Below are 17926 nucleotides of genomic sequence, written 5' to 3'. Positions count from 1 at the left end.
CAAGTTCTTACATTTGGGAAAAAGCAGAAGCTGTTCCTTGAAAGGTTTTCTGTTGGTATTGAAAGAAAAACTGTATTTCTTTGGCATGGCCTAGGGCTTTTCTGTGCAAGAGATATGGTCCCACCCAAGGCTATTGTTTCACCTCCCAGCAAGACACAAAAGCGTTATAGGCTTTCTGCTTATCAGTGCACGGGGTATAAAGTATGCATCAACATATACCTAAAAATCAAAACCAAATCAAGAAACCAGAAAGCAAAGTAAAATTCTCATTGTGCATGCTGCTCCCCAGGGAAGAGTGAAAAAACAGACTGCACATGATGGGTGCTAATCATGCTGCTTATTTCTGACAGGCATACAGACTGTCTAACAACCTGTATAGAGCAAACTTCACTTTCATTGCTTCTTATAAGCTTTGAAGAGGATTGTACTTCCTGCTCTTGCTTTTACTGCAAAATATATCAGTTTCTGTAATAACTGTAATGGTTAGCTCTCCTCATTCACAGATTTCAAAAGTGCATTCCTATCAAACTGAATATTGTCTCCAGTTTCAGGGGAGGGAGGTTGAACGGAGAACAGAGGGAAGTTTTTTAGAAGTAAAGAGAATATTCCAGTTCGAAAGAGCTAGGAGTAAAACTGTCATCTTTACAAATCCAGTCTGCCTCATTATTTATGAAGCCCTTTGCTTGCTCCATCTCTCTGCCGCATGGGATGCAACAACAGCAAAAAAGTCTTTGTCTTTATTACACATATTTGACAAAGAATCAGTGTGATTTGTGAGAACCAACATTGTGGGTTTTTAAGACAGACATTGCAGGCCACAAAGCTAAAGGCTACAACAATTTTCTGTCTCCGAACAGGAACTCATTATGATGACACAACTTTAAGACCACCTTCAAAAATATAATCAGTGCTGTTCCTTTTGTCATTGTTTTCTTAGCTGATTATTTCTTGCCGTAGAACAGGTCAAATTCCCTTTGACTGATGGTTCTTGGCCTGATTCTGTTCCATGAATGGCTGCTGAGACAGCCAAAACACAGCATGTGCTAGCACCTCCTCTCTGAGGAAGGGAAGAGTGGTTAAGCCCTATCTAGAATTCTTTTCTGGACCCATTTGTTGGTGGTTTTGTTTTAAGGTAGGGAAAGAGTTGTCTTCTGTGCCCCTGCCATTCATCCTCTGGTCTGAGTTACTTTAGTCTTCTGTTGCATTTCCTGTAATTTTGGCTGCGGATGGCTTTTAAAGATGTGTGGATGCAGAATACTTCGGAAAGGCTTGTGCGCTAAGGCAAAGAAAATGTCAAAACAAATCACTATAAAATGAGGTCATCGTAAACTGTAAAATGTGACAAATTGCTGTCGCAGCCGCAGTGTGTGTGTAACAACAAAGGCCTTTTTGGTGAGAACTTCAAGGGCACAGCTGGAGCAGGATACACAGTTCCACTTGCACCTTGATAGATTTTTGACTTTGCAGTGAGGACTGGTAACACAGTATTAGTGCTATACAAGCAGGTTGCGGAGTATGTAATTTGAGAACTGCACTTTGGAAAACTTTGCTGTTGCCAAATCTCTTTTCTGAGTCTTTGGTCTTGGTCAGTGTCAAAAAAACATGGTTGTGGGGAAGTTATTCCCTCCTACTCCTCCCACCCTCCTTTAGAAGTGGGAAATAGTCATGTTTCATCTTGTTCTGTTTATTTGGAAAGTAAATTCTGCAGAGACTAATATATGTGTGTATGTACCTACATATGTGTATTTCTTTTTCAGGAAGCTGAGGAAAGTTGCAGGTTGGAAAGAACAAATGCTTAGCTTCTGTCTCAGATTATGTGGGGCAGAGAAGAATGGGGCCAGAGAGAGTATCCCATGTTGCAGTTGTACCGGGCAGCTATGTAGCACCAGACCCTGACTACAAATATTTTATTCTCATGCAGCATACTGTAGCTTGTTTTCAAGAAATGATATTGCCCCAGATACTGAAGTGTAGTACTAGGAAGGAAAAAGGGAACAAAACCACCATGTATATTCAGAATTCAGTCACTGAGCTCCTCTAGGTGATTTAAAATTTAGGAATGCCAGTGGGAATATCAACTGCACAAAGCTAAAGAATGAACATTAAGGCACACAGGACTAAAAGGGAGAGTTGTGTAGACTTCCCTCAGCCATCCAGTCTTTTGCAGGAACTGCTATCATTCACAAGGTCTCTCTAATGCAAAAGCTCCATAGCAATGCCTGCCTATTTTCTGTGGGGTTACAGCAGCCTCAACTTTGCCATTAGCAACTGCATGTCATTACTTGGCCCTAAGTCAGTCACATCTGCTTGAACTCTGCTGAATGACGTGGTTTCTGTTTATAGTTTTCCTTTTGGAAAGCCTCTTCACTGCAGAAAGGAAAGAAATGACCCTTGTGTCCACTTGTTGGTTAACAGCAGGATTGGTCATTCAGCACATTTAAGCAGGTGCAGAATGATACTGCAAAAAACATGAAAAGCTGTGTACAGTAGGTCTCATGCCAGCAATGACATGTGAGTCTCAGCTTAGCTTTTCCCCATCTGCATAAACGCAGTTTGTTTAAAAACATTCAGAAGCGGAAATGTGATGAGAAAATAATCTTTCTTTACGTCAGCCCAATCCAGGGGTGCTGCTAGTGGGTAGACCTTACCATGGCAGGATAACTGCCTGTATCCAAAGTTCATTCAGCCAGGTGAGTGCTGAAGTAAGCAGGGGTGGAAGTAATTTCCTCTGGTTGTTCTCCATGAATGGTGCCATCCAAAAGTGTAAGTTTTGCTTAATTTGCTTTAGTACAGCAGCAGAGCTTCCTTTTAGTATGAAAATACTGAAAGTACCTCTCCTAATTCCCTCTAGAATCCTTTGGCAGAAACATGAATTTGAGATCTTATGCTGGCAGATCAAGACATGAAGTTAGCAGGCTTACTCCAGTGCCTGTTGAATTGCTGTTTCCAGTGCAAGGATGGTTATGCTAAGCCAAGCCCAAAGACTGCAACTTTCTGGCATTCCAAAACATTCCAAGTTTTCACTGGCTTTAAAAAGGGCAGATTTTGGGTGCTGTCAATCTGCTTTAGGAAGCGGCTTACCTGCTTTTAGCCAACCATTAAGTACATTACAAAAACAGGTTGAAAAAATATCACTGCCAAACTGGTTGCAATAATTTTGAAGTTTGGGGTTTTTTTTCCCCCTGTAGGTCATGAAGGAAAAGCATGAAAAGTGGCCATCTCTCCCGAATGCAATATTTATGTGATTGGATAGCGTGTTATAGTTTTGCACTTGGCTTCACCCCACACACACCCCTGTCAAAAAAATAGCCTGTGTTGCACTGTGTGTGTGTTTTTTTGCTTTTGTTTTTAAATGTGTCTGTGAACCTCCTCCCAGTGTATTACATATTTTCCAGCTGCTGTAGAAGATTCTGCTGCAGTGTACTGCCAAATACCTCAGGTCAAACTAATAGCAAGGTATTTTGCTGCAGTTAGCAATCTGCCTGTTCGGTAAATACATGGCTGGCATTTGTTTGCAAGCGCAAGAGATGGGCTTTTAGAGAATAAGAAAATAAAAAAACAAACAAACATGAAAGTCTGCAAATCTGATGCTGTAAAGTTAGAACAGAATGTACAGGTGTCAGTGATGGAGAGAAGTAGTAAGGACTGTGAGGGTACTGTTTCTCATTTTAGTTGATGTTAGGAAGTATAACAGTGATGTGAGGAAGGGTAGATGAAGGAAATGGGATTGGGAATGTGACCTTCTTTTGGCCTATAACCTTATCTTTTGGTAGATGCTCACTGAGTTCTTGACAGGATTGCTCATAGTGGTTAGTGTCGTCTTGCTCCTGTTTTTTTCTGCTATACTTATTTTCCAGCCCAAGCTAGACTTGCCTGATTTGTACAGACTGCCCTTCTGGGGTCCTTATTTAACATTATCGGTGCAGAATAATTTACAACACATCTGAATTGTCATGTTTCGTTTCCTTTGAGAGATGACATTTATAGTGTAAATGTGTTACTGGCTCTCCAGAAACAGCTCTGTATGAGCTCAGAATATACTTCAACTTCATGTTGTATACACTGTAGTAAGCATACTGATATATTGCAACTATTTTTTTTGCTAAAGATCTTGCTTCTATCAAAATATATCACTGAGGATTATACCAGTCTTTGTCTTACATTACTATTCCTTCTTTTACACCAAAATAAGTTTTCTCTTTTCCACTTCGTTTTGCAAAAGGAGTTAGAAGAACTCATCGACAGCTTTTTATTTCCACCATGGAAAACACAGATTTTCACAATTGCAATCATGTTTCTGTGGTTTTCGGGGCAAAACCCCTGTCACCTCTAAGATGTCTATAGCATCACAACCTGCTCATCGAAAGCATGCTGTAATAAAGGAGATAAAAATATTTTTCATGAAAGCATAGCATTTTGTGTTCTGGACAACTACAATGAATAATTGCCCTGTGCCCCTCCCTGCTTGCTTTTTACCCTTAATTTAGGAATTGCTATTCAGTTAATCAGCCCTCAGTACATTCCTACTGCATTTAAGAGAATATTGTTACCTAAGAATTTGCTTTGCTTTACATTTAATCAAAAGTGATAGTCATTTAATGGGTTTCTGCTCTATGGTAAATGCTAAGAATCCTTTAAGCCTAGTGGACTCCCAGTGTGCATACATCTGAAGTTAGGATCCTCTGCATGGTGGCTTTTTAAATGTTCTTCTGAGCTGTGCAGTGTCACTATGGTGTTCTTGTTCATTCTTTTTTTTTTTTAAATATATAATACCAAAATGCTGTTGACTTCTCACAGAGAACAGTTTTTCACTATAATGTTACTAAATGAAAGCTGCTGCTTGGCTAATTGTTTGCGGTGTTTGCTACAATATGCACATGACAAGTATTGTGTGGGCATCTATATTCATGCCTTTTTTTTTTTTTTTCTACCTGTTGCTAGTGGACCTGTTGGACCTGAACGTAACAAGTGAAGTTTTCAAACAGCACAAGATGAGTCAAAATGACCAGCTGATTGGTGTCCAGGATGTGATCAGCTGTCTCACTACCATCTACAGTGGACTTGAAGAGAAACACAAAGATATGGTGAACGTTCCTCTCTGTGTAGACATGTGTCTTAACTGGCTACTCAATGTATATGATAGGTAAGTAACAAGTCTTTATTCACAGTGTGTACCCCAGGAATTTAATGTAATATTAACGAAGTATGAACTATGGAGACAGAATTCTTAATTTTTGCACATGCGACTTATCAAAAATATTAGACTTATGGGACTGTTGGATATTTTTTCTGAGTTACTTTCTTCAGGAAGTGTCTATGATAATAGAAAAAAAAATAAAGCCATAAGAAGCTCTTTAATAAAAAGTTATATCTTTTGATATTTTTGCTCGGTAATGAAAGCGCAGTTGCTTGCAATGAGATCTTTCTTACACTGTCCTGCTGAGATAAACTAACCGATGTTACGCTGCTTTTATGTTACTACCAAAGAAACACTGAAAGGATTTCAAGAAATGTAGAGAACTTGATACTCTGCTGTCCTCATTTCAGCTGGGATAGAGTTAATTTTCCTCCTGGTAGCTGGTACAGTGCTGTGTTTCGGCTTTAGTAGGGGAATAGTGTTGATAACACACTGATGTTTTAGTTGTTGCTGGGCAGTCCTTACACTAGACAAGGGATTTTCCAGCTTCCCATGCTCTGCCAGGTGTACAGGAAGCCGGAGGGGAGGGGGCACAGCCAAGAGAGCAGATTAAAACTGGCTGAAGGGATATTCCATACCATATGATGTCATGCTCAGTATATAAACTGGGGGGAACTGGCCAGGGGGTGGTGATCACTGCCTGGGGACTGGCTGGGCGTTGGTGGGTGGTGAGAAATTTTGTCATGCAACACCTGCTTTGTATGTTTTTATTATTGTTACTACTACTACTATTTTAATTTATTTTATTTCAACTATTAAACTGTCTTTATCTCAACCCACGAGTTTTCTCACTTTTACTCTTCTGATTCTCTCCCCCATCCCACTGGGGGAGAGTGAGCGACTGGCTGGGTGGTGGTCCTACTGTAAATTCCTACTGGCTGTGTTCCTGCTGTAAATGTTCCAAATTTCCCAGATTGCTTGCCATTCATACCAGATCCTATTTCTCCACAGGTGGGGACAGTTTTGTTATTTCTTTTATACTTAGTTACTTGCATGCCATAATCCCGGCTGAGCTCCCTGTGCTGAATCCTCTGTCAAATAGTGGTTATTCTGATCTCAGTGCTAAAGCCTGTCTGATTCTGGAGGGTTAGTGGTGTCCTGGTCCTGGTTCACTTCCAGCAGAGTCAGCTCCTGCCTTGTATCAATTCTGAGTGCTGGTGCTATGTAATTCACGTGCCCTGGTCCTGGCAGCAAAGCTGGATCTCCCTGGTGGATTGTGAGTTTGCCTCAAGAATGTTTCTGGATGCTTACAGGAAGAACTTGTGGGTTTATTTAAGTGCACATCTGCTATTTCTAGAGAGAGCACTGAGTCTCAGAGGACATGAAGTCCACTCCAGCAGTCCCTTGTGGCTTTTGGCCAGTCCTTTCTGAGCCCCCAGACACTTCTTTCTTCTGCCGAATGTCAAACTCTGACCTCTCTGATCTGCCCCATGTCAGCCTGCATGACCTACAGTCAGTTTGTTTTTATTTAGTTGTGCCTTTGAGTCATGAGTTTGTTGCTCATTTTTCTTAGTGGTGTTTACTATTTTTATCTCCCTTCTGTAGTAAAAACTGGGAAGAGACTTGATTCCCATCAGCTGCTCCATTCACTATAAGGTATAACCTTACATTGCTTGAGCAAAGGCATTTCAGGACTCTTCTGGAGCCGACTAAAGATGCAGCACTGCAACACATGGGGTGGTCGCTTCAGTGTGTCTAATTGAATATGGGCTTTAGTTCAGAGTTATACACAGAGTTACAGATTAGAATTTCTAAGCTGCTTGAGGCTGGCTAGCAAATTTCTGTCCTTTCTCCCCATTTGAAGATGGAAAGAGCGAAAGTATTTCTTGAGTAATGATAGAAATTCTTATACCTGGCTTTGCAAAAGAGAGCTGTTACTTCTTGGTGTATGTATTATCTTCACTACATTCACTCACTTAATCAGTGCCAAATTCTAACAGTTCATAGTTTTTTTTGTTTTTTCCCCCCAGAGGATTACACACCAGTACTCCTATACTTTTTGGATATTTAACTTTATTTTTATTTTAAATATTGTGGTAGAGGAGAGGGAAGAAGAGAACAAAGTACGTACCATTTATCATTTAAGTGCTGACTGCCTATTATACTTTGCCATTCAAATATTGCTTTTTATTACAGTAACATTTCTGTTAGTTGGACTCATCATCATTCCTGCTGGGAAACTGGAGAGCCCATCAAATGGCAATTATTTTTATTTTGCAGAGCTCTGTATTGTGGGTGAATAAACACATCGCTTGCAAATAGAGGAGTAGGTCAAATGGGTTGCTTGACTTAAATGTTATTGGTTATTTAGAATAAAAGACTTAATAATGTCAGATAACTTTTTGTAGTTACTGGTTGGGTTTTTTCCAGATCACAAATCCATTATATTTTCTATATCTTACCTTTGCTTCCTAACTTCAGTTAGAAGTCAGTTGTTTAATCTGTTCATATTTAAAATGCGTGTAGTAATCAACAAACCTTTCTTTCAGTAATGTTTCCTCATGCTCCTGTTTCCCTTGATTATTATGTTGAAAGCATTAGTGTAGATGATTCTTCAAGCTGATGAAAGACACTAATCTTTACTCAAACTTTGACTAATGGAGGATGAAGGTTTTCTGAGATAAAATTACCTTTTACAGCATTTTTGCTTGCTCCCCTTTCAAATCCAGTCCAGGGAAAAAAAAAAAAGCTGAAGGAACCGGCACAATTTTGAGCTGCCTTTTTTTTCATTTGGCCTTTAAGAAAGCACTAATTTGTGTCTTGGCATTTCCACTGTTTGTTGCACTGGTGTTATACGTGTACAATGTTTCAAATCGTTAAACTGCCTAAAAATGTTAGTTGCATGCAATTAACCTGAGATTTAATTACTGATGCACAGATTGATGGCAAACTGGGTAGCTCTTCAGACTTACCTACAGATTTCTTTGGCCCTTAAAAAGAACCAATTTATTTTTAGAAATGGTAGGCAAGTCTGTTGTGTTCTGGTATTTTCTGACGCATCAGGAACGATTTATTCTTCAAGCTGAGTGGAGGAGAGAAACATTACATTTACTTGGTGACTTTTACTCCCTCAAGGACTCCAAGGTTGTTGCAGGCAGCAACATCTGCCTGGTAAACTTTTGCCAACGTTAAAGCTCCTTGTTTTGGTTACTTGAGATTTTTTTTTTTTAATCTAATCATAAATAAATGCGTTACAGTGTAAAATGATGACTGTGGAGGGAATTGCTCTGTGAAACCATTTGGTGAGGCCTGTGTTTGAATCATCCAAAAGCAATAGCTGGTGGTTATAGTTCTGGGCTATATACTTCTAAATTTGCTAAAATCTCCAAAAATTGTTTATATGAAATGTAGCTTTCAGTAGTAATGGAATAACTCAACAGCCCTTGAAATTAGTTGGTTTAGATATTTTAGTCTGCTATACATAATATAGAATACATATACTAGTTGTGAGAGATGACTCATTATTTCAATCAAAATTACCAATGTACATAAAGAAACTTTTACATGCACTGTTTTTAAAGTCTTGCAATGTTTGTCTGGCTTTTTGTATTTCAACTTTTAACTTCTCTTGATTTTTTTTTTTTTTTCTCCTTTTTGGTAATGTTAGGATGCTTTTGATAATGCGTTCTTTTAAATTTAATTTATTTGGCACATTAATCTATTAAGGGTATCTATGGTATGGCACATATGCTAATGTTTTCCATATGATCAAAGCTGTCATTTCTGATCGTTTTCTATGGCCCAGGTTCTCCCTGAAGAATTACAGCTTTGTTATGTATTGCTGCACTTATACACCTGACAAATTCTAACGCCAGGTTGAGTTAATATCCCAGGCCTTACCAGCATGTTAAGTTCAGCAAAATGTGAACTTCTGAGGAATGAGAAGGATGAGACGCCTGCTCAGTCAGCCCTAACTTTATGCCCTGGTTTTGACAGTAGCTGATGGAAATTTTCTGCATGCACTCCAGTTGCATTCCTTGTGTCGATGATAGTTGTCTTCATTCATAGAGGACGCTGCGTGAGCAGCTTGGCAGGCTGTGATAGTAGTAAGCAGTGCTCTAGGAAGGACATGGTCCTCTGTAGGGCAGGAAAATGAGCTCCTTTTACTCCTCTGTGGTTGATCAAGGGGAGACATCTGTGGGGACCGTCAGAATCTACTAGGCTGCCTCCTGCTGCTGGGTTATGTAGATAACTGATAGCTGCTGTCCTTGGAGGTCCTTAATTGTAGTGTCAACATTGACTAGGCTTGACAGCTCTTTGATGGAAGTCAGAACTGAAGGGGGCTCATCATCTTACTTCTGCAGTTTTCCTTGCTAGTGCCTGATGTTTTTATGCTGCTGCCCCCCCACCCCGGGGGACATAGGGTTCCTCTGGACTTGATAATGCTTATCTTGTTTTCTTTTGATTTGCTAGTCATCTTTATGTATTCTTGTTTGCAATCTCTTGTACTTAATCTTGTCCCCTTTCTGGCAACTTCTTGTTATCTGGCTAACTCCTGTGTGCAGCTGTGCCCATCACTGTTCATCCCTTTGGTGTTCCCGTTATTCACACACTTAGGTAAAATGTTTTCTGTTATGTCTGGTTATGCCATTGCGATGCTACAGAATACTTGCATACCATTGCTGGTAACGAGTTTTGTATGTTTATACTCAACCATCTAATGTAAATTATATCCTGATTAGTACATTTACAATTTACAGGTGTCACAAGCCTCTGTTTTGACTATGGTGTAGACTCTGTTTGCGTGTTAAAGGAGTTTGGGGTCCTAATTCTGTATCAGGTTGTTAATTAGAGAAAGGAGTTAAGTTTGCATTTGACGGTTTCATGATTATGGAATGTTTTTGGAAAGTTCGCTAAACTCATTTTCCTGGAAAGATGCACCTTCAGATAATTTTAACCCTGCTTTAATGTCTGTCATTGAGTTTCCTAGGTGTTTGAGCAGAAGGTTCAGGATTTAGCATGCTGTTTTGCAGCTGAGATATTCCTGTTGCCAAGTAGTGCTAAACTATATTATGTGATTCCAAAGTGCTCCACACAGCTTATGCCTGAGGCAGTGAGGTTTGGATCATAATTGTTTCGTTTGTTTGGAGTTCAGTTGCTATAGGATTAGCAAGGGAACTCGCGAGGCGTGGCTCATGTCTACTGCTCCTGTTAGCTGTGTGCTACCTGTTCTTCTGCCCCTCCTCTCTTCTGCATCCTCTAGTTTAAGTATGTCCTGTAGTAAGATATACTATAAGTTTCCCCTTTCTCTTCCAATACTACAACTGTTTCTAGCTTACCCCTTTTTCCTTCATTTGCTTATGTTATTGTACAGTAGTGACAGTCATCAGTTTTTACATAGAGTAGCTTTTTTTATATTATTTGCAGCTGTCTTGGGTCTCTGAAACAACTGAATGGTTGCTCTTTGCTTGGATGGAGAGTCCAAACTATGCAACAAAGTTGTATGTGCTCCAATCCCAATCCAGCCTCTCTACCCATGCAGCATGGTACCATCCCTTGCCCTTGATCAAATGATCTAGTTAGCTGATTCCCCACTAAACTAGTCCTCTCTGTAGTATATGCTTTCAAAGCACTCTCCTTACCGTGTCTGGAAATGGAGCGCACCTTTTGTAACACCTATTTTAGCATGTGTGAAAGTTGAGTTACTTCTGGGTTCTGTGCCACCTCCTGACTGGCAGTGGTTGAAGGTGGACAGGGACATTGTACGTGGGGCAGATAGGCCAGAGCCTGCCTGGTGCATATGTAGAGACAATGGAATCACCTACAAACCCAAGGATTTCTTTATTTCCTCATTCCCCTCACCTCTTTCCTCTCCCCGTCCCCACTAAAAAAATTAAATTCCCATTCATTTGGGGAAGGAGAAGAATGTCAGCATCACACTATAAGGGCAATGAATCCTTAGGCTTTGTATTGCCTGGGGGAAAGAAGGACAAATGGACTTTAGTAAACAAGAAAAGTGCTTCTGACAAGCAGCTATAATGATTTTGACATTTTTCACTTGAAGATAGGTCAGAGGTCAATAATGTGCCATTTTTGTACTGTCTTTCACTGGTGTACTGAGAGAGAATGGACAACTTTGCTCTCAACCAGTTAGTAGAGGTATAATGGTTCAGACTTCCATGCATCAGGATCAGAGCAAAAAATATCTGAGCTGCTTAAAGTGGTCTTATTAATTGACAAGCATGTATGTATTGCTATAGTGAATCTGAATAGTGGCTGACACTTAATTTTAAATGCTTGACCCATAAATTTTGTATGAACTCAAGCATTAAAAATTTTCCTGAACCTTCCCAGTGTAAGGCCTTGATTTTTAGACATTTGTAAGCACACTGAAATTAGATGGTTGTGCTGCCATTCAGAGGCACCTTGACAGGCTGGAGAAAGGGGACCACAGTTATCTCCTGAAGTTCAATGAATGGAAATGCCAAGTCCTCCCCCGAGGAGGAACAAGCCAATACACCGGTACAAGATGGGGGGCAACTCTCTGGAAAGCAGCTTTGCAGGAAAGGCCCTGGGGCTCCTGGTGAACACCAAGTTGAACATGAGCCAGCAACAGGTGCTTGTGGCAAAGTAGGCCAACAGTTTCCCAGGCTGCATTAGGAAAAGCCTTCCCAGCAGGTTGCGGGAGGTAATCCTTCCCCTCTACTCAGCACTGGTGAGACACTTCTGGAGTGCTTCTGTGTCTAGTTCTGGGCTCCCCAGGACAAGGAGAGACATGGGCAAACTGGAGTGAGTCCAATGAAGTACCATGAAGATGATTAAGAACTTGGACTGTCTGGTGTATCAGGAGAGGCTGAGAAAGCTGGGACTCTTCAACCTGGAGAAGTTTCAGGCAGATCTTATCCATGTGCATAAGTACCTGATGGGAGCAGTAGAGAAGATGGAGCTAGGCTGTCCTCAGTGGTGCCCAGTGATAGGACAAGAGGCAGCGAGCAGAAACTGAAGCACAGGAAATTCTGCTTAAACATATAACAAAGGATTTATTTTTTTGTGAGGGTGATCAAACAGTGGGACAGGTTGCCCAAAGAAGCTGTGCAGTCTCCATCCTTGAAGGTATTCAAAACCTGACTCGATATGTTCTGGGACAACCTGCTCTACCTGACTGAGCAGGGGCATTGGTCTAAATGATCTCCAGAGGTCCCTCCAAACCTCAGTGATTTTGTAACTCTCTAAGCTGGGCAAACTTCAACCATTGAATTGAAAATGTCAATGCTACAACCTCTGTAGGTTTGGTGGAGGGATTTTGTTTAGGTTTGGTGTGGGGTTTTTATTGTATATATAAATCCAGTGCTAATATTCAGCTGTTTCCAAGAAAAATACTAGGGGAAAATAAGTTGCTCTTTAAGAAAATGTAATAGTGCAGGCTTTGTAATTCTTTCTATAATTTACTGAGGAAATGCATATTATGCAAACGAAGTTTTTCAGTCCCTTTAACAATATGCTGAAAGCTGGAGAAGTTTGAAGCCTCCACATATGTGCCCTGACCTTTCAGCTGCAAAGATTTTCTGAGTTTCTCCCTTTTAATAAACAAATGCTCTAGTCAGTCCTGAGTTAAATCAAACCCAAGTGTATGTTTGGCTTTGTTTTTTTCCATTAAATACAAAGTTAAAAGACAGACAACACTACACAGGAAAGAATGGGGAAAGAACTTTATCAAGGTTGCAAAGTAAGCCGTTTACATGTTAAGGTATGCCAGAATGATGTAGTGTCTGTGATTGAAAGAGGTAATTGGAAGCTAAGCTTGAATGTATAAAATACGTGACACTTTTATAACATTCTGTAAAATTGGGTCCTGATTTTCAAACTAGGCAGTAAAAGTAATGGGTGTGTTTGATTAATTTAGCAATAATTTCTCTGTACCTGTGTTCCAGCTTGTGGAATGGAGAAAGATAATGCTGTCTAGTCTCACTAGATTAGGTGATGGTTGTGAAGACAAATGCATTAATTTTTCTAAGGTGCTTAGCTAATTTACCACAAGCCGTGGAGTAAATTAATAATTTTGTATTCAGCACAACATTTGTGAAGTAAATCAGACAGCAGACCATATGTTGAATGGATAGGACAGAAAGAGATATCTAATAACCACTCCAGAAGTAATTTATCCCTTCTGCATGACAGAAGGGACCAAAGTAATGTTTGGGGTGATACTAATTTTAGTATTATCTTACTTGCTGGGTCCTTCACCAGCTAACCTTAAATGCAGGGGTTTGTGTATGATATATACTCTTTAACTCTATTCTCATTTTTTTGCCATGTCTCATCTAAAGAGAAATTGTTATGGATGTTTTGGTCTTTGAAAGAAGAAATCATCAGACGTTTTAAGGATATGGTTCTGCACTGATCTTCTGACCTTTAAAACTATCCTTTTCCAGGAATCCTGGGTTTATTAATTTAGTACCTTTTTGAACAGTGTTTGTCTGGCAGGTTTAAAATCACTTGCTTTGGTACCCATTATTTCTTCTCAATTTGCTTAAGGTTAATGTGTGGTTTTTTGGGTTTGGGCGTTCTTTTTTTTCTTCATGTTGGACAAGATGAGCGTGAAGTCACACTGCTTAAAGAGAACGACAGCTCCACGTCATTTAATTACTGTGTGTGGTTGGCTGTTTATGTCCTGACAGACATGTATATCAGAGCATTTTAAACATAAAAGGAAAAAACGAAGTGAAAAAAAATGAATGAATTACTGTGGTATGAAAAGTTGCTTTTATTTTGCAGTCCTTGTGTTTCACACTGAGTAATAGGCTTTCCTGCTCTGTGATCATGTATTTTTTCTGTGTATATCACATTATTAAATCATGTTGAGAGCTTTACAGAGCTAAATGTCTCCCCTTTTGGAGTAATATGTACTGTTTTGACATGTATAAACCACTTAGAAGGCGAGCTGAGCTTTTGTAAGGGAAGCATTCTTAATGTGATTTGTAGTGTTAATTTGTTTTGAGATTTGAAGTGTATTTAAAGTAGAACTCACCAATGCCTTTGCATTTTTTAATAGACTTGAGTTGAAATGAAATAAAATTAAACTGTATTAAATGGTCTTATCTTTATAATTTCAGCGGCCGAACTGGAAAAATCCGAGTGCAGTCCCTGAAAATTGGCTTGATGTCTCTTTCGAAGGGCCTTTTGGAAGAGAAGTACAGATGTAAGGAAGAATGTATTTTATAAAATGCTTACTTTACATAATTGTCATTATCACAATGTTATATATATGTATATCTGTCATTATAATGATAACAACACACATTGTAGCAAAATTTGTAGTAAAATATTTCTCATGCCTGTAGCAAGACAGTTTTCTTGTAAGTAAAATAGAATTGTCATCTTCATTATCATCCATGACAACAGAGAAAGTACTGACCAGAAACTACTGATGTCAATTATGCATTGTCATAATGCACAGTATTGCACTCCCCAAAAGCAAAGGAGAATGTAGCCATGTGGAAGCCAGAGAGTATTCTATTTGACTGATTGTTCTCTTCTCTGTGTGTATGTTTTGGTTAGGGAAAAATCAAGTCAGTCAGTGTTGATTGGAACAGATTGATATGTCTGATAAAACAAGGCAATACATTAATATCCAGCAATTTTATTTTTTTGGTCTATGAAAAAAATGATCTAAACATGGAAAATAGTTTTCCAGTATCTGTGCTTCCTGCCAGAATTGTACAATGAAATTTTAAATTATGTTGATTTAAGTAATCTCACAAGCTTGAGAAATACCAAGTAATAGAAAAATATTTCACAAAAACAATTGCAGGAGCAGAATGGAATTGAGTAACTGTGGCAAAACCTCCTGACAAATACAGAACAAGAGATTAAGAGCATCAGAGGTGATGGCCAGTTATGTTATGCACATCATCTTAAATTACTATTGTTTGCAGTAGTTCCCTGATACCTTTCAGAAACACATATAAAACGTATAGAGACTGTATTTGCTGTGTACCATTGGAGCTCTGCAACAATTTCTGCTCTCTTGGAAGCATTTCTTAGGTAATCTTGTAATCTTGGTTATTAACATTGAGCAAAAGTACAGGTGTCTTACGCATTGGCACATATTTTGGTACCTGAACTTGAGCCGGTACGAAGACTTTGGGGTTTTGAGTTTCCTTATGTCATGTGACATATCTGTGAGTTAGTCCATAACTAAAAGAACTAGGCAGACATTTGTTCAGTAATGACAATTCAGGAGTTGTGAATGTGTGGTGTCATTTGGTGTGAAATAAAAAGCTTTCATAAAGTATAGGAATTAGTCTGTGGATAACAGAATGATAACCATACGAAAAGATGGTTTAAAAAAAACTCCAAACCTCAGAATAAACTCACATTAAATGGCTATCAGTAATGAATTGGTATACATACAATTACTGAATACAGGAACTGAAGCAGAACAAGGAAATAACTGTCAGATTAATTTTTATGTTGTTGCTTTGTGTCTAGTAGCAAAATAAAAATGGCAGCCGATGGTGGCTACAGATTTGCACAATCTGTGTTAACAGGGTGGGCTTTTTTCCTGAAGATTGCTGTGAAAAGTCCTAAAAAATTAGTGCAGAAAAGGTCTCAGGAGACTTTTGTACCAAGTGATGACAACTTCAACCTGAATTACATCTGAAATTGAAATAGTTGCTCAGTTCTCAAAGCAGAGAATTAATAGTCAGATAACACATCCTGTGTGTTGTTGTTGTTGTTACTTCTATTCTGATCAGTGGGCTAGGCTTTGATATCTTTATTATCAACTTTATAGTCCTTACAAACCATAAAATTGTCACAGAAGAACCCTTTCAGTCTCAAAGAAGTTTTGCCAAACGAAGGAAGGAATGGTGTCATGCACTGGTTGGAGGCCTGTGGTGGCTACACAGTCAGTGTTTTGGGGTCCTCTGGCACCAGCTGTGCCACAGACTGATCTTTGGTGTGAGCTTCCTTGCTTGTTTTGATTTTGTCACATCCTACTAATCATCTACTGTTGAGAGAAATTTTGTCGTATCTATTGAGCGTTCAGATCCTTAGGTGAAAACAATAATGGAAATGCTAAGTATTTTCAAGAAAAGATGCCACTTGGAAGAAAGAGTAGTAACCCCAAACATGGGTGCTTAAAATGAATTACCTGCCTTCTGATTTTTACCTTTCTCAGACCAGATCCTGACGTTTACTGCTCCTTCTGGCTATATTTCTTCTAAGCATTTCTGAAGCGTTGTCAGTCCCAGGCTTCTCTGAGCGTGGCAGTCGTCCTATGGTTGCAGTTGAAGACCTTAGCAGAGCACAGGCCATGCCTTAAATGTGGTAGTCTTAGAGGGGCAAACTCTTCTCAGAGTAGTTGGTAGAAAAACAGGCAAGTTTTTTGTTTTAAAAACTTTTGGATGAACCCTTTGATCTTTTGTAAAATGCTTAATGAGACTGTCTGCTCAAGTGTTTTCTACCTCAGCCTTCCCAGAGACCAGTCTGTTGGGGATTAACTTGAAGAAACATAATTTCTGGGCTGCTGAGATACAGGGTTTATGAAATAATATGGTGAACTGACAGGAGACAATTTCAGTTTACCAGTACAGTTGACCTTCATCTTTCTGTCTTACCTTTTTAGGGAAATCAAAGTTTTGTTCTGTTTTCTTTCTTTAATGGGGAGCCTTTTTTTAACTGTACGTTCATTTCCAGTATATGTAGGATCTTTTTGCTTGACATTTTTAAAATACATTTTGCCAGAGAAATTTCTGTGATTTCTTTTTTTTTTTTAATTTAATTAAGCTTCTTTTTAAGAAGCTAGACTTCAGGGTTGGCATGAGAATGGACCTCTGATTTAAAAAAGTCCCAATTACTTTAGAAGAAACATTGAAGCCTCAATTAAAGAATGCCTGTTCTTGAAAATATTTGAAGACATACTTAACTTCAAGCACATGGCTGGGTGCTCCTGTGAGTAAAAATGGACCTGAAAATGTAATTGAGTTGCTGTGAGCTGGTTACACTTGTGTTTGTAGGACAAATAGTCTGGAGCCTCTTTTTGTTGGCGAGGCCAATGACCTGGTCTGGCTGTGTCAGTGTTATGCTCTCCTTTCTCCCCAAAATGGGGGCCACATGTGAGCTACCAATTGGAAATTATCTCTGATGCTACCTAACTCTCACATCATTCCTGGCTATTTTGGGGGTGAGAGTCAGTTGTCTTTGATCAAAAGCACGATGGATATACTTCTAGCAGCTTAATGATATAGGTGACAGCATTCTAGTGTTTGGGCTTAGACCCTGATGTGCCACTCAGTTCGCGGGTAGAGAAGTAGCCTTAAAAAATGGAAAAGGAAAAAAAAAATGTGCCCATGACAAAAGATAAAATAGTAGCTTGGTTAAAAAATACTCAGAGCACAATAAACACAACACTACTCCTTTTTACCACTAGTTGTTCATACATTATTACAGAACTTCTGAATACTGTGGAAAAATGGAATATTTTTAACCACTCAATTTTAGTATCCCAAATATTCTTGAAAGGTAAATTTAGTGTGTAGATTTGTAGGTTTTGAAGGGGAAGAAAAAAGAATGTGCATCCTGTTTGTAACAATGCACATGAAGAGACGATGGCACATTTTCCATTTGGCATATTTTTAATTATATTCCAGTGTAACTATGGTGTCTTTATGACTGGATTCCTTGGAGCTGCTTGGATGGTTGAGCTTTGACAGTGCTAGGTTTGTGATGTGATGTCTTGGCAACTTCAGCAAAAGACATAAGATGTGTGTCATGGACATCGTACTA

At 39.2% G+C, this 17926-nt stretch overlaps 1 protein-coding gene across 6 annotated transcripts in view; it reads left to right on the top strand.

The window, feature by feature from the left end:
- The window catches only part of UTRN (utrophin), a 390409-nt gene that overhangs the window by 325308 nt on the left and 47175 nt on the right, over positions 1–17926 (top strand). For all 6 annotated transcript variants that reach the window (XM_075088021.1, XM_075088020.1, XM_075088019.1 and 3 more), the window contains 2 exons: positions 4942–5143; positions 14251–14336. In XM_075088021.1, the coding sequence (XP_074944122.1) occupies positions 4942–5143; positions 14251–14336 (288 nt within the window). The remainder of the gene's footprint in view (positions 1–4941; positions 5144–14250; positions 14337–17926) is intronic.

Source organism: Phalacrocorax aristotelis, chromosome 3 (genome assembly GCF_949628215.1).
Source record: "Phalacrocorax aristotelis chromosome 3, bGulAri2.1, whole genome shotgun sequence".
NCBI lineage: Eukaryota > Metazoa > Chordata > Aves > Suliformes > Phalacrocoracidae > Phalacrocorax > Phalacrocorax aristotelis.
The sequence above is the reverse complement of the archived record's forward strand: the minus strand, read 5'-3'. Positions and strand labels throughout refer to the sequence as shown.